Source organism: Equus caballus, chromosome 9 (assembly GCF_041296265.1).
Source record: "Equus caballus isolate H_3958 breed thoroughbred chromosome 9, TB-T2T, whole genome shotgun sequence".
NCBI classification, from domain to species: Eukaryota; Metazoa; Chordata; class Mammalia; order Perissodactyla; family Equidae; genus Equus; species Equus caballus.
The window spans coordinates 22,996,570-23,019,356 of NC_091692.1; the positions used below are offsets into that span (position 1 = coordinate 22,996,570).

At 40.0% G+C, this 22,787-nt stretch overlaps 1 protein-coding gene across 13 annotated transcripts in view; it reads left to right on the forward strand.

Moving 5' to 3' along the window:
• The window catches only part of ASPH (aspartate beta-hydroxylase), a 208,930-nt gene that overhangs the window by 172,777 nt on the left and 13,366 nt on the right, over window positions 1-22,787 (forward strand). For all 13 annotated transcript variants that reach the window (XM_070221499.1, XM_023648544.2, XM_070221503.1 and 10 more), the window contains 3 exons: window positions 18,149-18,284; window positions 21,640-21,731; window positions 22,085-22,218. In XM_070221499.1, coding sequence (XP_070077600.1) covers window positions 18,149-18,284; window positions 21,640-21,731; window positions 22,085-22,218 — 362 coding nt within the window. The remainder of the gene's footprint in view (window positions 1-18,148; window positions 18,285-21,639; window positions 21,732-22,084; window positions 22,219-22,787) is intronic.

Genomic DNA, 22,787 nt, shown 5'->3' on the forward strand with positions numbered 1-22,787 from the left:
TAAAATAAACAACAAGGAAATTAAAATGATACCTAGTGAACATTTGATGTAAAAGAAGGCAGTAATGGAGGAATAGAGGAATAAAAAAAGATATGACATATAAAGAACAAATAGCAACATAGCAGACATTATCAGTAATTATATTAAATGTAAATGGATTGAATATTCCAATCAAAAGGTAGAGATTGACAGAATGGTTAAAAAAAGTGATTCAACTATATTCTACCTACAAGAGACACACTTTAGCCAAAGACACAAATAAGTTGAAAGTAAAAAGATGGGAAAAGATATCTGATGCAAACAATAGCCAAAAGAGAACTGAAATGACTAGATGAGTATCAGATGCAATAGACTTTAAGACGAAAGGTGCTACTGGAGACAAAGAAGGACATTTTGTAATGATAAAAAGGTTAATTCATCAGGAAGACATACAATTATAAACATATATGCACCTAAAAACAGAACACTAAAATACATGAAGGAAAAACAGATAAACTTGAAGGGAGAAATAAACAATTCAGTAGTAATAGTTGGAGATTTTAAGACTTATCTTTTTAGAATAGATACAACAACTAGACAGTTTATCAACAAGGAAGTAAAAGAATTGAACAACACTGTAAACCAACTAGAACTCACAAACATCTATAGAGCACTCCACTGAACAAAAGCATCTTCTCAAGTACACATGGAGCATTCTCCACAAAATGAAATTAAGAAAACAATTTCATTTGCAATAGCATCAAAAAAGAATAAGATGCTGTCTTAGTTTGCTGGAATTGCCACAGCAAAGTACCACAGACTGATTGGCTTAAACATTAGAAAGTTATTGTCTCAGAGTTCTAGAGGCCGGAAGTCCAAGATCAAGGTTTCAGCTGGGTTGGTTCCTTCTGAGGGCTGTCAGAGAATCTGTCCCATCCCTGTCTCCTAGCTTTGGGGGTTTTCTGGCAGTCTTTGGAGTGCCATAGCTTACAGCTCTCTGCCCACCGTCTTCCCATGGCATTCTCCCTGTGTATATGTCCATCTCCAGATTTTCCCTTTTTATGAGGACACTAGTCATATTGGATTAGAGGCCACTTTAATGTCTTCATTGTTACTTGATTACCTTTGTGAAGACCCTATCTCCAAACAAGGTCACATTCTGAAGTACTGGATGTCAGGACTTTAATATATGAATTTGGTGGGGGACATAATTTGACCCATAACAGATACTTAGGAATAAATTTTGCAAAGTAGTACAAGACTTGTACATTGAAAACTATAAAGCCTTATTGGAGGAAATTTAAAAACATCTAAATAAGTGGAAGCACATCCCATGTTTATGAATCAGAAAACTTAATATTGTTAAGATGGCAGTACTCCCCAAATTGACAAAGTTTCAACACAGTCTCTATCAAAATTCCACATGGCTTTTTTTTCCCGCAAAAATTGACAAACTGATCCTGAAATTCATAAAAAAATACAAGGGACCCAGACTAGCCAAAACAATTTTGAAAAAGAACAAAGTTGGAGAACTCACACTTTCCAATTTCAAGACTTAACTGCAAATCAACAGTTATCAAGGCAGTGTGACGCTGCCATAAGGATATGTCTGTATGGTCAGTGGGATAAAATTGAGAGTCCAGAAATAAACCCTTACATTTATGATTAGTTGATTTTTAACAAAGGTGCCAAAACAATGCAATGAGGAAAGAATTGAGGCTGGAACAACAGGATATTTATATGCAAAAGAATGAAGTTACCTCGTATTGTAAACAAAAACGAACTCAAAATGGAAGTAGGCCTAACTGTAAGAGAGAAAGCTCTAAAACTCTTAGAAGAAAAATATGGGAGTAAGTCATCATAACATTGAGTTAGACAATGTTTTCTTCAGATATGACACCAAAAGCACAAGTGACAAAAGACAAAATAGATAAATTGGATTTCATCAAAACTTACACTTTTGTTCTTCAGAGGACACAATCAATAAAGTAAAAATAAAATCCACAGAATGAGAGGTAATATTTATAAGTCATATATCTGACAAGGGACTTATATCCAGAATATAAAAAGAATTCTGATAACTCAGTAATACAGAGACAAATAACTCAGTTAAAAAATGGGGAAAGGATTTGAATAGATGTTTATTCAAAGAAGATATGTGAATGGCCAGGAAGCATATGAGAAGATGCTCAAAATCATTCATCACTAGGGAAATGCAAATCAAAACCATAATGTGATACCACTTAACACTCATTAGAATGACTATAACAAAAAAGATGAACACTAATAAGTATTGGCAAGTGTGTGGAGAGATTGGAACCCCCAGACATTGCTGGTGAAAATGTGAAATGGTGCAGCCATTTTGGAAAATAGTTTGGCAATTCCTTAAAAAGTTAAACATGGAGTAATTATATGGCCCAGCAATTCTACTCCTAGGTATATACCCAGGAGAAATGAAAGCATATGTTCGTACAAAACTGTGTATGTGAATATTCATAGTAGCATTTTTCATAATAACAAAAAGAGGAAACAACCCAAATGGCCATCTACATGATGAATGAATGAATGAACAAAATGTGGTATATCTACCAAATGGAAGAACAAAGAAGTACTGATACATGGTACGACATGGTAAAACCTTGAAAACATTATGCCAAGTGAAAGAAACCAGTCGCAAAAGACCGTGAATTACATGATTCCATTTATACAAACTGTCCACATTAGGCAAACCCATAGAGAGAGAAAGTAGATTGGTGATTGCCAAGGACTAAGGAGGTGAGGTTGGGGGAAGTGACTGCTAATGCGTAGGGTGTTACTTTTTGGCATGATAAAAATGATGTAAAACTAGGTAGTGTTGATGGTTGCACAACTCTGTGAATACATTAAAAACCACTGAATTGTAAAGGCAATTGAGTAAATTTTATGGTGTGTGAGTGACATTTCAATAAATCTGTTAAAAATGGGAAACTGTGACAGTATATTGTCCTTTAAGTATGTTAAAAATAAGCAAATTTCTGGGGATTGACGAAGAAGATCTAATTTGCTCACCAGTGGGGCAAGGCAGTGAAGCAGTTTAGAGCATTAGCTCCGTAGCCGCATTGCCTGGTTTTGACTTTTTGGTCTATTCCTCACCAGCGATGCGACATCGAGCAACACTTCTTTGTGTTTTGATTTCTTTATCTGCAAATTGCCTATGTAGGTAGATAGTATTTGTTCCATAGTTGTGTAGAAGATTTAATAAGTAGGAAAGGCTCAGTAAATACTAGTTACTGTTATTATCATAATTTATAAATTTAATTTATCTTTTTTCATAGGAAAATATTTTCTAGTTTCTAAAAAAAATAACTTAGAAATCCCATTTTGAATTATTATACATTACTGAAATAATAATATAACAGCTATCATGTATTAAATGGCTCCTATTTGCAATCAGTGCTACCAAACCAGGCCCGTTTGACCCGCCACATGATGTGTCAGTCACCTAGACAGTGAGTTTTGCAGCAGAGAAAGGGTTTATTCCCAAAGCAGCCAAGCAAGCAGGCAGGAGAGCAAATCTCCCTGAAAATGGGGATTAGGGATATTTATGGCATAAAGAGTCAGGGTGGTCTAAAGGGTGGGGATACATGATTGGAGGTAAGGAAAAGTGGGATAATCGATGACCTGCGCAAATGTAGTGAAGCTTCATGGCTCTTCATAGGACTCATGTTCACAAAATGGTAGTGTTAGCATGATCTGAGGGTAGAGTTTTTGGCCCCCCTGATATCAAAGGGTCACCTATTGGACACTCACGCAAGCCTAGTTGATGGGTCGGTGGTTTCAACTGATTGGAACTGGACAAGCAGTTGACTCTCAGTTCCTGAAAAACAACTGGAGCTCCCATTACCATGGTGACCCAAGCATCAGAGATGTTATCTGTAAGGAACCCAGTGGAGTCTGGTAATATATTGCTTATCTACATGACTTTTTTTTTTTTTTTTTTTTTAGATTTTATTTTTTTCCTTTTTCTCCCCAAAGCCCCCCGGTACACAGTTGTATATTCTTCATTGTGGGTCCTTCTAGTTGTGGCAGGTGGGACGCTGCCTCAGCATGGTTTTTTGAGCAGTGCCATGTCCGTGCCCAGGATTCGAACCAACGAAACACTGGGCCACCTGCAGCGGAGCACGCCAACTTAACCACTCGGCCACGGGGCCAGCCCCTCTACATGACTGTTAAGAATAGGCATCACAGCTAACTTTGAGCAGGCAAATAACTAAAGGCTGCAATTAATAACTGCCTGGAAAAACAACTTTAGTGACTAGCTACCTAATCATTAATGGCTGTCTGGCCACCAGCTTCATCAGTGTGCTGAGCACTTTTGTATATAATACTTCTAATCTTTACAACAGCTCTGTAAGATAGGTATCATTGTGCCCACTTATAGGTGAGTAAAGTAAGGATTAGAGAAGTTAAGAAGTTTGCCCAAGGTCCAGTATTTACTGGTGACATGGCAGAGATTTGATATGAGGTCTTCTTGTCCTCACAGTACATACCTCCGTCTGTACCCCACTATGCCCACAAAGCTACTGATGTCTGCTCCTGTGTCTCGTGTCCTTCTTTTTTGCCAATCAAGTCTTTATTGTATTTCCCTGGACCTTTTGATTTCAGCCCTGCCTGTTTTAAGTTCTACTTTATTTGAGAAGAGCAAGGCCTGAGCGTTAATCTCAGGGTCCCCAGCAGCATGGATTCTCAGAGTTCATAACATCTTGTGTTTAAAACTTAGTGCTTTGTGATTGTAAAGTTAGCTTTACTTTGCTAACTGCCTTTATTTGCAGAAATGTTAATATCATATCCGGTTATGACTTAAAAAAATAATAATTTCAAGGTGACCACTTGCCTATAATGACTGTGCGGAGAGAGCCTGCTTTGTGAGGAAACCAGGGCCCATGCCCATTCAGTTGACACTTGCACAAAATTTTCTTCCATTTTCAAATTGCTGATTGGAATATTATGGATTATGGATCATCACCCAGGCATTAACATCTTAAGGTGGAAACCTTCTAGATCTGGTAGCTGCTGTGTTTGGCCAAAATCCTTTTAGGATAATTACGCAGATTCTGGCCCTTATATGACAATTAATAGATAGCACATTTTCATTTAAATTATTCTCATTGTGTGTTCCAGTGACATGTAGAGTGCAATTTTCTTGAAGGCATGGGACAGTGTTCAGTAAAATGCATCATCTGTGTTTTTCTCTTTTGTTGAATTCTCATTGTTCCTCCTCCTTGTGGAGTTTGCAATTTTGCAACTCTGTGTACCAGGGTTGTTAAGAGGTTATGCAACTCAATGAAAACAATTAGAGAAAAATATTCCAGTAGAGTTTTCTCTGTTGGGTGTGTTTTCATTAAAATTGAGTAGGTTGCTGCCCAAATCACAAATATCAAAGCCGTAGGGTGCCTTGGGGGTATTTAACATAGAAATTGAAACAAAAATGGATTAAAGGCTTTGCTAGGTTATAAATAGAAAAGATCTCTTCTAGCCAGAGAAAAGCTACCATACCTAAAAATTTTGCTTTTCCCTTTTTCATCCACAGTATTCCATGGCTAATTTAGATGTAAACATGCATGCACAGAAATTACTGTAGTCACACTGAAAACACAACAGCCAATAGCAACTGAGAATTATAGTTTAAAATATCCCTTTTGGATTTGTTTTTCCTGCTGCCTAACTTGCATTCATCACTGGGAAAGGGGGGAACTATTGCAGCATTTTTCCGAGTGTTTCAGAGCAGCTGCTCTGATATAACAAATAGCATCACAGATAAGTCTTCCTTTCTTCGTGTTGTAGTTTTATTACAGTTAGAGGAGTGCCCAGTAATATTTTGCCAATGTTGTGACACAGTGCATAAGAATGATTGATTAGAATGATACTCTCTCTGTCATTTTCCTTCAGACTGTGGCTTTTATTAATTAAGAAATCCATTGTGTATGAATAATGTCACCTGGACAAAAGACTTATATAGTAATACATTAGCGGTTCAGCATTTCTATCTGTGCGATTAAATATTTGAATGTTTTCACTGAACTAGTTTTGAAATGAAAGGGATTGAGAAAGAAGCAAAAATGTCAGATTATAGTGGAATTAAGCTGCAAATTAAGAGGATTAGCAATTACATGGAGAAGTATCATAGTATAAAGAAGTGCTGAAAGCAATTCCTTAAGATTAACATAATAGTTTAATCCTATTTTTCTAGACCAAACTTTAAACTTTTTGGATTCCAATGATACTTTCACTAAAAATGGCAACAGAATGACAATGGGAGTTCAGAGAACTCAGACAATTTGAGGATTATGTGATTTAAAGGCAAGCTTTTTAAAAGGGGCCCTACAATTAGAAGCAGGCTAATTCTGCCCTCAGCTCTGACACCTTGGGCAAATCATTTCCTCCATCTGAGCCTCCGTTTCTTTATTTTTAAATGACAAATAATTACCTCAGTTCCTCCTCTCCTACAAGGTTTTAATAAGGCTCAAAAACAAAGCAGGATGCAACACAACCAAATCCCACCATTGTGGGTGTTCCTGTGTGTGTTTAAATGTGAGCCTTTAGTACGAGTCAATACTCTGCTGAGGTTAAAGGACTGCATATGATGCCAATGATGGCAACATAGCAAGAGAATAAAATATTTGATAGTCTTTGAATTATTTCAAACGAAAAAATTATTTTCTATCTCAAAGTGAAATCGGTGAGTTTTCAGTATTTGTCAATGTAAAAAGAAAAAGCCTAAAACTTGGCTTTATCTGTGACTCCCTTTGGGGACTCCCAGTACAGTGTTTGCTGTTTCAGACTAATTACAAACTGTACCTGTAGGTTCCTGCTCCGTGTGCGGTTCCAAAATTTTGAATCCTGTAGGTCATGATCTATGTCTTACATACGCACAGATTGATGTCTTAAATATAAATATGCACATATTCATTGCAGATGAGTTATTTGTTTATCAAGTGATTTATATTATATATACACAGAAGCCTCCTCATCAGACTTTCCGCCCCTTGAGATTAGGCATTCTGGGACTTTTGCTCGCAGCTGGAGCTCCCTCAGGACTCAGCTCAGTGCGCTATTCCCTGTAGGCAGAGCCAGGAAGGGACGATAGTACCTTGTCTCCCCTTTTACCTTCCTCTGACTAAGGATGTCGGCCAGTGTCCTTGGCCCTCTGAGCCAGGGTATGAGGCATGTGGGTCTCCTTTGCCCTCAGAGTCCTTGAAGCCCTCAGGCTGGATGTTTCTCCTGACAACCTGGAATATCTTTTCTCCTTTCTCTGAGGAGAAGACATCCTTTTTCTCCTGCTCTCTAGAAATAGCAAAATTCAGTTCCCCAAGACTCTTCTCTTGCCCAGTGCTCAGTGCCTAATGTTATCCTTTTCCTTCAGTGAGGATAATGAGAGGCTGAATATACAGATGGACAATGGCCAGGGCACGTATAAAGATAGAACCTTGACCTACAACCTGAGCAAACTGCCCGGGAAACCAACCCATACAATAATCGGCCCAGGAAGCCAGCCTGCTGTCAGTCAGACTTGCAGGATAGCAGGAAGATTGCTGTCTCTAGTGACAATCTAGGAAGCTAACCAATGACTTTTGTAGCAATTAGCCCAAAATGGCCAGGACTTGATGAATAACTAACAGCTTCCTTGTCCCCACTTCATACTTAGGGCCAACCAGAGAAAGACATTATGTTCCCCTAACCGATCACATAGGACACCCACTTCTAGTCAGCCCACCTACAGCTTCTCCATGCCAACAGCTCCCTCAGGGCACACCTGAAGTCTTCCCTTTTTTCTCTGTAAAGCTTGCCCACTTCTCTGCCAAAATACAAATGATGGTGGCTGACTCCCTTGCTACAGCAAGCTCTGAATAAATACACTTTGATCTTCCATTTCGTTGGTCTTTGTGTGTTTCCACGATAAGAAATGTCAACTGTTTTCCTTTTTTTTTGACGACGATTAGCCTTGAGCTAACATCTGCTGCCAATCCTCCTCTTTTTGCTGAGGAAGACTGGCCCTGAGCTAACATCCGTGCCCATCTTCCTCTACTTTATATGTGGCACACCTGCCACAGCATGGCTTGATAAGCGGTGCCACGTCCGCACCTGGATCCAAATCAGCGAATCCCAGGCCACCAAAGCGGAACATGTGCACTTAACCGCTGCGCCACTGGGCCAGCCTCATGTTTTCCTTTCTTTGTATTCAAACTTGGAAAACAGGAGATCTGATTAAATTGCATTAGGACCAGCAAGAGATTGCTCCTTTAATGCTACTAATTTCCTCAGAGATTTTATTAAAATTATTGCAAAGAGAGTTTGCTGTGAAAGCATTACACTCACTGTGGTGTTTGCTTTGATTTCATAACTCCAGCTCAGCATTCAGGGGGATCCGACCCCTCGGGGATTCTTTCTTGGGCAGAGTATACTGCTACCCATGTCTTAGCATCATGGTGTAAAGTATAGGCATGCTTTGGCTAAGATTTAAGCTGATTTTATCTCTGAAAAAATTAGATATGTGGGGCCGGCCTGGTGGCGCAGCAGTTAAGTTCGTACGTTCGTTCCACTTCAGTGGCCTGGGATTCACCAGTTTGGATCTCAGGTGTGGACCTACATACCACTTGTCAAGCCATGCTGTGGCACGTGTCCCACTTATAAATTAGAGGAAGATGGGCACAGATGTTAACTCAGGGCCAGTCTTCCTTAAAAAAAAATCGGCTACGTAATTCCTAAAATAATTAACTATAACAAGCATATTCATAGCCAATTAAATAAAATTTAGTATACATTGTCCTAATGCACCATTGTTATCAATTCATTCTAACTCCAATTCAGTGCATAAACTTTACCTAGAATAGTCTTTGACCACATGCCTTGTCTGAATTTAGACTCAGAACCTTTCAAGGTACATACACATCTCTGGGAATCCTTAACTGCCGAAGCCTGTGTTTTCTCAGTGCCGTTTTTTTTAATAGCTAATCAAACACAGTTCCTTACCTCATCTTGTTTGTGTTCATCTGAGCTCTAGGAGTCCTTCTATTATGTTTTTTCCACATGTTACAAGCGTAGCTCTTCTTGCCTTTTTCCATGGCTGTTTTATTTTGCTCCTATAAATTTATTGATTCCCCTGTTGATATGAATTTATTCCTAATGTCCTTCCATCTGCTATTTGCTTTGTTAGCTGAAGCTAGTTCTAACTTGAATCTGCATTAGTGTTACTGGTTGATTGTGTCTCCCCAAAATTCCTACGTTGAAGCCCTAACCCCTTCCCACCAGTAACTCGGAATGTGACTGTATTTGGAGATAGACTTTTAAAGGGGTAAAGTTAAGTGAGGCCATTAGGATGGGCCCTAATCCAATATGACTGGTGTCCTTATGAGAAAAGGAAATTGGGACACACAGAAGGGTTTGTGCACAGACAGAGGAAGGACCATGTGAGAGCATAAAGAGAAGGTGGCCATCTTGCAAGCCAAGGAGAGAAGGCTCAAAAGAAACCAAACCTGCCAACACCTTGATCTCAGACTTCCAACCTCTGGAACTGTGAGACAATAAACTTCTGTTGTTAAGTCACCTGGTCTGTGGTATTGTGTGATGGCAGCCCTGGCAAGCTAATAACCATCGTGAAGAAACTCCCCTTACTTAGCGATCTGCAAGGTTTACTAACTGCCTCAGTAAACATATTCCTCTGGATGGTCCTGTTTTCCTACATAGAGGAAAATATTTAAAGCTCAGTTAGATGAATTTTGTTTCATTAGGACAAAACTAAAGTGATTTTATCTCAAGCTTCAAGCATCATAATCAATTGCATCATCATCTGAGCACGTCATGGAATCGGGGGTATACCAACCAAGTGATGCAAGGCAAGAGTATAGGCCAAGAGGTGAAAAGACATTGTTAACAATAAATCATTGTATGGATTAGCAGAGTTTGATTTAAAATGTGTGATGCTGAGAATTTTTTCTTTCTTCTCTCTCTGCCATCTAACTCCATCACATGAGACATTACCTTGAGTTTGGTGATCTTTTGAAGACACATTTGAGGGGCTAATAAAGAGCTTTGCGGGCTAATAGGATTTTGTTTCTAAACTTCCCTAGAAGGTTGGATTACACATTACATGGTCATTCTAGTCTAAGAGAAAAGAAGGTAAATAGTTAAAAATAATCAACTGTTAGAGATGTATAGAAAATATGAGTGAGGAAGGATCAAGTAAAATTGAACACATACATTTAACACCTCCCATGTGAAACCTCACTTAAGTGACAATGAAAAGACAAAAATGGTATAAACCTACCAAAAAAAGAAACAGGAAGGTGGACGGAGACAATAACAGATGAACAACGTCAGCATGTTTTTTTGAAAATGGAAAAGACAAATATCTGACCGCAGAGCGATGAAATCTGAAACCGAAGCACGTGACTGCAGAGGGGCTTCCAAAGAGAAGGAATTTCAGGCACCTGTTATCACAGCAACTCAAGGAGCCTCACGGCCTCCAAGAATAGGCCCGTCCATACTGATGCTTTATGGTGCCCAGTGAAAAAACTGACTTGACACTGCACCCACCAGTGAGGCCCGTCCATCATAGGCCTCGCCCTTTCACATGGAACTTCCCATCTCTATCTCAGTTTTATTGGACTAACAGTCAAGGATCACCAAACCCTGGAGAGACGCTTCAACATGAAAGAAGACACAGAACACAACAAACCAAAAGAGTGCTGTAGCTCAGGGGAAATGGAAAATGCAGGGAGCAAATGCCAACTTGAAGTAATATCTCTAAGATCCTCAGGGCAGTAAGAGAAGGTAGTGCATCCCTGAAAAAAGAATAGGATACTACACAGAGGAACAATCAAAGGCTCAAACAGGCTCTCAGAGATGAAAACAGTGTGACTTGCAAAAAAGAATTTAGTAACAGTATTGGAAGCTAAGTCAAGGAAATCTCCCAGAGGGAAAAACAGAAGACAAGGATGGAAAATAGAAAAGTTAGGAAAATTGGAGGCTCAATTTAACATGTCCAACATACAAACAAAAGAAGTTCCAGAAAGAATAGGGGCAAAATGGAGAGGAAATTATTAAAGAAATAATGCTAGATAGCCCAGAATTGAAAAATGTGAGTTTCCACACTGAAGAGACCACTAAGTATCCAGCATGTACACTAAGGCACATTTCCATAAAATTTCAGGAAACCAGAAATAAAGAGAAGATCTTAAAATCTTCATCATTATCATCATAGCTGTATTTATATGTATCACAGGTCTTTTTAGCACATTTAATTTTCTTAGAGACTCTTGAGGGAAGTGGCAGTATTTTATCCTCTTTATAAATGAGGAACTTGAGGCACAGAGTGGTTAAGTAACTTGCTTCCTATAACACAACTAAGTGGCACAGTCAGATTTCCAAACCAAGCAGTCTGGCTCCAGATTTTATACCCCTAACCACTACACTATACTGACTTTTATAAACCTTCTAGAGGGAACAAAGAAAAGAAAAGGAATCCAAAAGCCATCAGATTTGTTGTTGTTGTTGGAAACACTTAAAGTTATATATATATATAACACTTAAAGTTATAATGCAATGGAGCAATGCTTTCAACATTCTAAGGAGAAATTATTTACTACCTAAAATTCTGTAGATAGCCAAGCCTTCAATCAAGTGTAAGAATAGCTTCAGATATTTTCAAAACTTCAATTTTACCTGTGGTGTGTCCTTTCTCAGGAACAACCAGAAGCCAATAATCAAGGAGCCCGAAACCCAGCAGAGGCCAAGGGAAGTTCCCTGGTGACGGGTGTCCCACAAGCCCAGACGGCTGGTCCAGGTGAAGGCAAGGCAGATGGCTACTGGAGGGTCATCTTCAGTGAAAGAGAGAAAGAAAGAAATAGCTCATATGATGTTTTTGGCAAAGGTGGAATAGTATCAAGAGATTTTATAGCACTCTGTCAGTGCTATCGAGAAGAGACAGTGATAAGTGCATTAGAAAATTAAGGCAAGGAAAAGGCGGCAGAATAGAAAAATGCTGCATATGAAATGAAGTGTAATCATTACAATACAACTCAAGTGTGAAAATACCGCACTGTCATAATATTCTAAAACCTGAATGTGAATTCACCCAGAGGTATGAAAGATTTGTGAAATTAACTGTGTTGCAAGATGGAGAAGAGCAAAAAGAAGACGTCAACTTGTTAACTTGTTGTCTTCCCTAATAGAAGGATGAGTGATAATGTCTAGAATTAATAAATCAAGAAATAGCAATATTAGCATATTATTTATATGTAAGCAGGTAAATGTCGGAAGAACTATTTAAAGGAATTAGCTGGGAGTTGAACTCCGGAGCAGGGTGGATGAGTAAGAGATTGCTGCTTCCATTATAAAACCTGTAGTAATACTTAACTTTAAAAAATGTATTTTTGGGCTGGCCTGGTGGTGCAGCGGTTAAGTGCGCACGTTGCGCTTCAGTGGCCCAGGGTTCGTCGGTTCGGATCCTGGGTGTGGACATGGCACCACTTGGCACGCCATGCTGTGGCAGGCGTCCCACATATAAAGTGGAGGAAGATGGGCATGGATGTTAGCTCAGGGCTAATCTTCCTCAAAAACAACAACAACAAATTAAAAAATAAATAAATATAAAAAAATAAAGTCAGGAGTAAAAAGAAATGTGTATTTTTTAATTGAATGAAAATAGTACAGGAAATCATTAAATAAGAATTAATTTGGCTTTGCCTCTCTAAAGACTTTCTGCAAGTAATCGGATTGAGAAGACTTTAACAATAGTACTTAGTGGTATTTGAGGTTGAAGAGAAAAGTGCGCCATCCAAGTGGGATGATGAGACCCCCTGGGAAGTGAAGAGAGTGCCCTGAACTGGATGAGGATTTGGGTTAAAGAGAGCTCGAGTGGACTGTGGGATTCATGAAGCTTGAACCTGGGAAGTCTGCTTGTAGATGACTGGAGTGCCAAATATAGCCGAGGTTTAACTCAAAAGGCAGGTGCTGCTGATGGGTTTCTGAAGCCATGTGGCACGCTAAAAATAATCAAATCTTGGGCTGGCCCCGTGGCCCAGTGGTTAAGTTCGAGAGCTCTGCTTCGGCAGCCCAGGGTTTCACCGGTTCGAATCCTGGGGGCAGACATGGCACTGCTCATCAAGCCATGCTGAGGCAGCATGCCACATGCCACAACTAGAAGGACCCACAACTAGAAATACACAGCTATGTACCTGGGGGTTTTGGGAGAAAAAGGAAAAATAAAATCTATAAAAAAAAATAATAATCAAATCTCTGTTTTCTAAAGTCTGTGTAGTCAGAAGAAGAAATGTGAATTTGAAGCTGTTTTCTGGACAAGCAGAAGTTTCTCTTTTTCAGTCTTATGAAATGGATGAATTTAGGGTCAAGGAAGTAATATTTCAGATGAGACCTTTAAAAATGTAGGCATGGCCTGTTCTGTGTGAGCCTTCAAGTGCCTATTGGAATTTCCTAATAAATGGAATTCTTTGCCATCTCAGACAACTGAGTAATATTACTGTAGAGAAAATTCATCTCTCTTTTCTCTCTCACACATGCACACACATATGTAATTAGGTTTGGTCTTTAATCCCCTGTAACTGATGTGGGCTCGGCGAGCCAAGGAGTTGAAAGAAAGATTTCTTGGACTCTCAAGGTCTGGTGGTAGTGCTCTTTTATTCAGAGAATAGTATGGGGACAGGACCCATGGGCAGTAAAGAGCTGCAGGCATGGGGACAGGACCCATGGGCAGTGAAGAGCTGCCAGCATGGGGACAGAACCCATGGGCAGTAAGAGCTGCCAGCATGGGGACAGAACCCATGGGCAGTAAGAGCTGCAGGCATGGGGACACAACCCATGGGCAGTGAAGAGCTGCCAGCATGGGGACAGAACCCATGGGCAGTAAGAGCTGCAGCATGGGGACAGGACCCATGGGCAGTAAGAGCTGCAGGCATGGGGACAGGACCCAGGGGCAGTGAAGGGCTGCAGGCATGGGGACAGGACCCATGGGCAGTAAGAGCTGCAGTGTGTTGAGAGTTAGGGATAAATTTAGAAGGCATGGGTACGTGAATTATTTTTACTAGACAAAGGAATGATGATGTAAAAAGTCATTAAAATGGTATCAGTGCAGGTGGGGTCTGGTTATTGTGTGGCCGTATAACTTTGATATGCCTCAGGTCATATAGATGAGCATGTAGGCCAGGATACCTTGGACTTCTCTCTCTGGGTCTCTGGGGCAACCTTGATCCACATCATAGCCATGTGAATTTTATATAATGAAGTTCCTTGGTTTGTGCTTAAAAAAATCACATTCCCAGATTTCTCCCTAATGCCCATAAAAGTGACCCTGCCTTGCAGTGTCTTTCCAAAGTTGAAAAACACCCCAAGCGCATTCATTACTTTGGTGGAAAAAACGTTTACATGAACACGTAGGCAATCATGATTGTTGTCATCTTTGTGTTTTTCATTATGTCACTGGGTTTAACCAGCATGATCTTTTGGTTAGCCCAGCTTCCCCAGTTGTCACTGAATGTGAACTCATAGGTGTGCACGGTGCCCAGTGGGGCGCCCAGTGCTCTGCCAGTCCCCATGCCCAGCAGGTGCCCCATCGATCACAGCACAGGAGACTATGGGAGCCCACAACCACTCTTGTGGTCCAGACGGGGGCAGGACCCCCAGAGCCCACCACAGCCTGACCCTCACTCCTCTCACAGATGCCTTAGGAATAATCATGGCGGCGTGGCAGAGGCAGTTTCTGGCTCTAGCTCTGCTCACCACTAGACTATGAGAGGTTAAGCTCATTAACCACTCCAAAGTCATTCTGTCATCCCTAAAGTGAAAAAGTTTCCACTAGATTAACCGTACAGATCCTTCCAATTGTAAAATTCTATGACACAGTATTGAACTCAAAAGAGAAAATGATGAGTGGATGTTTCATAATGAAAATAAACTAAGGACCTGCACAGTGCTTGCTTAGTATTGAGTGGGTCTGTGGCGCTGTAGCACGAGCATTTCAGGTTATGACTGGGGAGAGAAAACCTTCTGTACCAGTTTGCTCCTTTGAGCACGAGTCCGGCATCCAACGCCTGTGTGCCATGTTTAACAAGCGAACACAAAAAAGTTTTAAAAAAATCATTACTGCTCATGAAAAAGAACCTCAACAACACTTCCCTGGAGGCCACTGTCGAGAGGGGAGGAGAGGGGGAGGGAATGACTGCGTTTCACATTTAAAATAGATGACAGCCTGCTCTTAAGTAAAATTTTTTAAATTTTGTTTAGTGATACAATCGCTTTAACATTTTCCCTAGGGCTTTGTGTCCTATTTTAGTAACAAAAGATCAGCTCTTTCCAAAGATGCCCCTAAAATCAGCTTTCAAAAGAAATGAAAGAAGCTTGTAAAACACCAGGAGGGAAGAGGAGAAGAGCCTGCCATATAAGGTGCTAGGAACCTCATTTGAAAAGTAATTTCATGTGTTAGGGAGATAATTCTCCCTTTGTCTGTGTGACAGTTTAACAAGAATCTAACAGATTTATCAACAACTCAAACAGCTTACAATAGCCATGGGGAGTGTTGGCAATTTAGGTGCATTTGAGAAGATGTGAATATTTGGGGTGCATTTTTTCTTGGCATTCTTGAGAAAACCATGGTATTCTCTCACTTTGGAGACCTGCCAGTGTGAGGGCTTTCAAGTATCTGTTTAGTGAAATTCAATCTTTGACTTACCATTTACAAATTACCTACTTGGCATGAAATAATGTTGAGGCTGTTTGTGGACAGATGACCAGCACCAGCATAAAACAGGGTGATGACAGGAGCAGCTGCAGATTTTGACGTAAATCACTGGGTGGGTTTCACAGAAACAGAAGTATAAGATCTGTAAATTGGTACAGCCACAATGGAAAACAATATGGAGGTTCCTCAAAAAACTAAAAATAGAACTGCCATATGGTCCAGCAATCCCACTTCTGAGTACATAACCAAAAAAAATGACAAGATCCTAAATAAAATATTGAAGAGATATCTGTACTTTCATATTCATTGCACCATTATTCACAATAACTAAGAAATGGAAACAACCTAAGTGTCCATCAATGGCTGAATGGATAAAGAAGATATGAGATACACAGACACACACTGGAATATTATTCAGCCACGAGAAAGGAAATCCTGCCATTTGTGACAACATGGATGGACCTTGAGGGCATTATGCTAAGTGAAATGAGCCAGACACGGAAAGACAAACACTGTGTGTTATCACTTACATGTGAGTCTACATTAAAAAAAGAGAAAGAGAGTGAAAATCAAACTCAGAAACAGAGTAGAAAAGTGGTTGCCAGGAACTAGGGTGGGTGGGAAGGGGGCGGTGAGGGAATTAGCGAGAGGTTGGTAAAGGGTACAAACTTGGAGCTACAAGATTAAAGTCTGAGGGTCTAATGGATAACTTGATGACTATAGTTGATAACTCTGTATTATGTAATTGAAATTTGCTAAAAGAGTAGAACTTAAATGTTCCCACCAAAAAAAAAAAAGATAAATATGTGAGGTGATTAATATGTTAACCAGATGAGTAGAGTCCTTTCATAATGTATATATGTATCAAATCACTACAATATACACTTCAAATATCTTTTAATTTTATATGTCAGTTATATGTCAATAAAGCTGAAATTTAAAAAAGAAATGGACCAATAGATTCAAAGAAATAAGCAGAAAAAAGAAGTAATTTTAAAATCAGTATCTAATCTTCAAATCTCTCTCTTATCCTAGGATATTTTAATAAACCTAATGTTGTCACACAATATAAAGTGTTCCCTGGATCTGGCTGCAGTTGGCACTGCGTTTTCACACAAGTCTCTGAGGGTCTCTGTGCCTGTGGAGTCTTCCTGGCTCCTTATCACTTTTCCCACCTTGAGTCAAATTCATAAAGCGTGGGTTGGTAAAAACACTTTACACATTGTCTCGTGCTCTGCTCCATGCAATAATTGGTCATCCAGGCTTCACTTGACAAATTCGTAAAATAGAGAACCATGTTTTACAAGGCAACGCCATCCATTTTCAGAGAATGTTAATTGTCGTTCTCATTTTTTCTGTCAAACTCTTTCTCTGTTTGTAACTTGTTAATTCTACTTCCGTGTTCTTGAGCCCTGAGTCTTGTTGCAATCAGCTATTGTGTTCCTCCCTATCCGTGTACCCATGTGCTCAACTCTTCCATCCACTGCTCATTTAACACAGAAATGTTGGAAATTATTAACATTTCAAAATCCTGGTTTTTCAGTGCACCTTAGTCTCTTTCATACAGTAGGAGAGCAGTTTTTGATCTTTTCTCCTGATAATAGTTCCTTTCAGTTTCCATCCCACTTGGGATGCTCGCCCTGGTCTGCTTTGCCCCTCTGCTCCCACTGGGTGCCATCCCCGCCTGTAATCAACATCACAGTGTGATAGTGGGGGTTACCAGGCAGGGAGAGCTTCCACTCGCTCCCTCGTCCACTTGATCTACCGGGACCAGCCCGGCCACTCCACCGCTCTCCTGATCATATGCCTACTTTCTGACAGGGCCTGAAGCACCCTCAGAAATGAGAAGTCAAGGAAATATTTTTGTTTGACTGAATTCTAAACATTAGGGCATTTATTTGCTTTGTTTTTCTTAGTTTTATAATACATCGGATGCTCCAGTGGACATTTTTCCCGTGTCTTTGAAATTTAATTAATATTTACCATGTTGAATGGCACCTTTACGAGGACCTCTATTGAAAGGAGAAATTATTAAGTCTGGGATTTGTATTCCATTTTGGATGCTGGCCTGTCACATGGAGTGTATTGTAGTGTACTGGTGTAATATGATCAACAAGATCAATATTCTTGTTAGGTTGTGGTCTTAAAAAAAAACAAACCATTAACACAAATTATAGAGGGAATTATTCTCTGAGATTTCTAAAAATTATTGAAATTTTTATGCTGCAGAGGTATTTGGTTCTGAAAAATAATACTAGGTTGTGTTTTTTTTTACACCCTTGACAAGAGGTCCCAGAGGAAATTGAAATAAGCAATCTCAATGAAAATAAAAATTTCATTACTTTATTAATCAGACAAACAAACAGAAATCTGAGAGTCATTATAACGTGTTCTACGAGGCATATTTTCAGTCCAGTAAAACCAGAATTTTCCCTCTAGTCCTTAGAAAGAAACTGGAAGTTAATCCGAGATGAAGGCCTTGCCGTGATGGATGAAACCAAAGGTCTCTTCCTGCCTGAAGATGAAAACCTGAGGGAGAAGGGTGACTGGAGCCAGTTTACCCTGTGGCAGCAAGGTGAGCTCCTGACTTCTAGATTGTTCTCTGTAGCCTGCTGGGAAGTGGGCACAAAACTTCTGGTGATATTTCCCAGAGCCAGGATTCCCTGACTTAAAGGAAACTGCTTGGAAAACCTACGTTATCAAAATCTATTCATTATTTTTTAAACTACATTTGAACAGTTATTTGTGTATGAGTGTTTGCACACTTATGTAAATATATGTGTGTATGTGTGTGTATACTCACGTGTATATTTGGATAAATATATGTAAATAGTATTTTGATTTGCTGGTCTTTTCTGTTAAACAGCGTGTTACGAAGAGTAGGCATAACTGAAAAGTCCACCATGTGCTTATCAATACCTTAGAAAGGAGATTCCCTGAGCCTCATTTGCTCCTGGAAAATGGAAATGCTGTTGCATGCCAAAATGATGTCACCAAGGGTGAGAGTTGTGGAGATGAGACACCAGAATGACAAGACAATAATAACTAGTGTTGGAGCTCATCAAGAATAGAAAGTGGTTCATATTCAAGCTGATATTCCTTGAGTTGACCCCAGGCCAAGCACATAGACAGTGTTCCAATATGTGTGTGTTCAATGAATTAATATATCAATCTATCCTTAAAATCAGAAGCATCGAATTTTATCTTTAAGGCTCTTTATGTCTCTTCTTGAAAACTTGAGTTAACCTGGGTTAACCATAGTTAAACAAAAGTAAATCCATTTTGAAGACTGAACAGCGTGTGCTGCACTTCTTCAGCTACACAAAATAAATTGAGAGGATGATAAGCAGTCGTTTTACGTTAAAGGACAGATAAGCAGTGTCGTTTATCTCAGTATGCTTTCAGAATGGTTTACACGTAAGAGACAGAAGTAATATTTTCAAGGATACATCCATCAGAAGAGAGATCACATGATTTCAAATGACTCCATCAGCTTTTTGCCAACAATATTTTTGTTTATTTTTATTACATAATAATCATCCATTATGTAATAATGACACTAATGGAGAGGCGGTCTTAGATCATGGTTAAGAACGCAGACTCTGTGTTTAGTTGGGCTGGAAATCCTACTCTGCCACTTCCTGTGTGACCTCTCTGTGCCTCAGTTTCTCTTCTAGAAAATAGAACACTAATAGCACCTCCCTCACCAGGTGTTGTGAGCATCAGATGAGTCACTCTAAGCATGTTGAGTGGTTGCTGGTCCATGTTGAGCACCATGGAACTCTCATTGGATTCTTAAACCCTCATGATCACGTGAATACTTAAAACTACCAATGGCAATTCACAAATGTCAAGCATCTACTACACAGCTTTTTCCCTTACAGACAATCTGTATCTGCAGCCTAGAAGGGATTTATGTGTCTGAATAGCTAGAGGTGCTCTCTAAATCAGTCTTGTTCATGTAGCAATCCTAGTGTCACAATCCATTCGGTTACCCATTCATTACCTATCATTTAGGTAAGACACACCTCTTCTCCATGGGGCATGTGCTCAGCTCTTACCACTGTGCCCATGGGAGCTTGGTTGCTCCTCAGGCCACCAGGCTTCACTTAACTGCTGCCTGCACAGCACAGAACCCGGAAGTGGGGGCTCCTGCCAGGCCATCCCCAGATCCTGCATAAGCTAGGTCTTAAAAATGCTTTATGATGGCCTATACAGGAATCTGTTTGGTCAAATTGACATTTATAATTCAACTCATTTAGGATATTCCATTAATAGCTAAAAACAGCCACTAACATTTTACTCAAGAGGCAAAAAGATTACTTAGGAAAAGCTAACGTAGATATAAAAGTTGTTTTTAAAATATTGAGGTCCGTTTGACTGAGGAGAATACCTTTAAATTACATTCTTTGTAACTCTCATTTTATTCTCAGTATATGATTATCTTAGGACAGAACTAACATCAGTTAAGTAAAATTAAACTCAGCTTTAGTTGTAGCAGTCCCTTGTAGGAATCTGGAATAGGGAATTAAAATGTTTCTGTCTTTTGTTTTTTTTTTTTTAAGGTTGGCACCTGATCTAACATCTGTTGCCAATCTTTTTCTCCTCCTCCTCCACCTCCTCCCCCACCCAAAGCCCCCCAGTACATAGTTGTATATTCTAGTTGTGAGTGCCTCTGGTTGTGCTATGTGGGACACCACCTCAGCATGGCTTGATGAGTAGTGCCGTGTCCACGCCCAGGATCCAAACCAGCGAAACCCTGGGCCACTGAAGCGGAGCATGTGAACTTAACCATTTGGCCACGGAGCTGGCCCCAAAAAGTTTCTGTCTTTTAAAACATGCGTTGTTTTACTCCTTCATGAGAGCAGATGATGCTGTGTATAGTCCTTAGCACATCTTCCCTAAGAAACAGTGATTTTGTAGATGGTGAAGAAATTTGCATGGTCTAAGATGCTAAGACTGTGTCCTAAAATCTGTGTTCCTGACTCAGTCACTCAGAAAACGACATCTCTCTGAGACGTTGTCTCTTCATTTAAATCCTGTTCTTTATCAACATATAAAGAGTAATCTGTACATTGAAAAATACACTAAATTCCAATTAAAAAGACCGTTTAGGTAACTCTTTAATATAGTCTTACAAATGCATTTTTTGGTTAGAAATATAAGCTATTTTCCCTCCTTTGTGCGTGTGTTAGTTTACTGTGGCTGCTGTAACAAATTACTGCAAATTTAGTGGCTTAAAATGACACAGATTTATAACGTTTACAGTTCTGGAGGTCAGAAGTCTACAGTGGTTCTCACTGGGCTAAAATCAGAGTGTCGTCAGGCTGCATTCCTCCTGGAGGCTCCAGCTTCTAGAATCTGTCCACATTCCTTAGCTTTTCCCAGCCCCTTTCCATCTTCAAAGCCAGCAATGGCCAGTCAAGTCTGTCTCATTCTGTATCACTCTGACGCTGACTGTTCCCCTCCCTCTTCCACATTTAAAGACCCTGTGATTACGTTGGGCCCAGCTAGTTAATCCGGGATAATCTCCTTACTTTAAGGTCAGCTGATTAGAAATCTCAATGTCATCTACAAGCTTTATTTCCTCTTGCCATGTCACATAACATATTCATAGGTTCCTGGGCTTATGATATAGATGTCCTTGGGAGCAGGCCTTTATTCTGCCTGCCACAGGGGTGAAAATGAGTATTCAACATGTGCCTTGTCCGTTAGACATCCTTAGTCAAATAGTCCAACACTGAGTGGAGAATTCTGGTCCTTGCTCTGCCAGTCACTGTCTGTTGGAGCAAGACACTTTATCTTGTGTTTACTCAGCCTTCTCATTCCTGCAGAGAGGATGACAATAGAGATCACATGTGGTCAAAACAGGAGGAGTTAAAGCTTTACTGTGATTTGTTTCTAACATGGTTTATCATTTATTGTTCTAGGAAGAAAAAATGAAAATGCCTGTAAAGGAGCTCCTATAACGTGTTCTTTACTAGATAAATTCCCTGAGACAACAGGATGCAGAAGAGGACAGGTACCAAGAGTGTTTCAGTGCTGGGATGGGCACACTTAGTTATTAGGAATAAGGGAATGCTGATGTTTACAAAGAAACAGTTATTCCCTTTTTGAACTCCCTTTTTAATGAAGCATAATTTCGTGTGGTTGATGTCAGAATTGAGGGTGGAAAATGTTCAGTGTTTATCGCTTTGTGAAAAATGGGAGTCCTTATTTTTAGTTCCTTCACAAAGAAATAAGGCAAGAATATAAATTCTGAGTCTTACAAAGCCTCTAATCCAGATTGACAGTAATTTTGTACTGTCACTTTAATGAAGCAATTCCCCCACACCTTGATAAATGGATGAACGGTGTGTTGTATTTTCTGCGCAGATCAAATATTCTGTCATGCACCCAGGAACTCACGTGTGGCCGCACACGGGGCCCACCAACTGCAGGCTCCGAATGCACCTGGGCTTGGTGATTCCCAAGGAAGGCTGCAAGATCCGGTGCGCCAATGAGACCAAGTATGTTTGCTTCCATTGTTTGCCCTCTTATTCCTCACCTCTGAGGATGGATGCTTGTTACAACAAACTATGTTCAGTTAGATTTTCTCTCTTCCTTTGTAACTGAAGTAGCCTGGGGTGGGTGATATTGATCCAGACTCTTTCACCTGTGTCCCTTCTTCCTGCTTTCTGTTAGTCAGGAGATCCTCCCCAGTTCTTGGGCCGCCCTCCTTGGCCATTTCCCCTGAGCAATCTCAGCTAGCGGTGGGCCTTCTTGCTTCTCCTTCTAGATGGACAGACTTGCATGCAGAGTCAGCTAGCTTACACTGAGCCCTGCAAGTATTACACATTGTGCTTATTGCTTTACAACTTGAATTATTCATCAATACCAAGAATCCCCCTCCTGAAGGAAACACCTGCTGAGATTTACATGTTTTGCTCTAGAAGAGAGCGTGGTGCAGTGGAAGCTGGCTGCCTTTTTCAAATCCCAGCTCTGCCGGGTAATCCTGTGTAACCTTGGCCAGTTACTAATCCCTTAGGCCTCAGCCTCCTTACTTAAAGAATTGGCAGTGATACTATCTGCTTTGCAG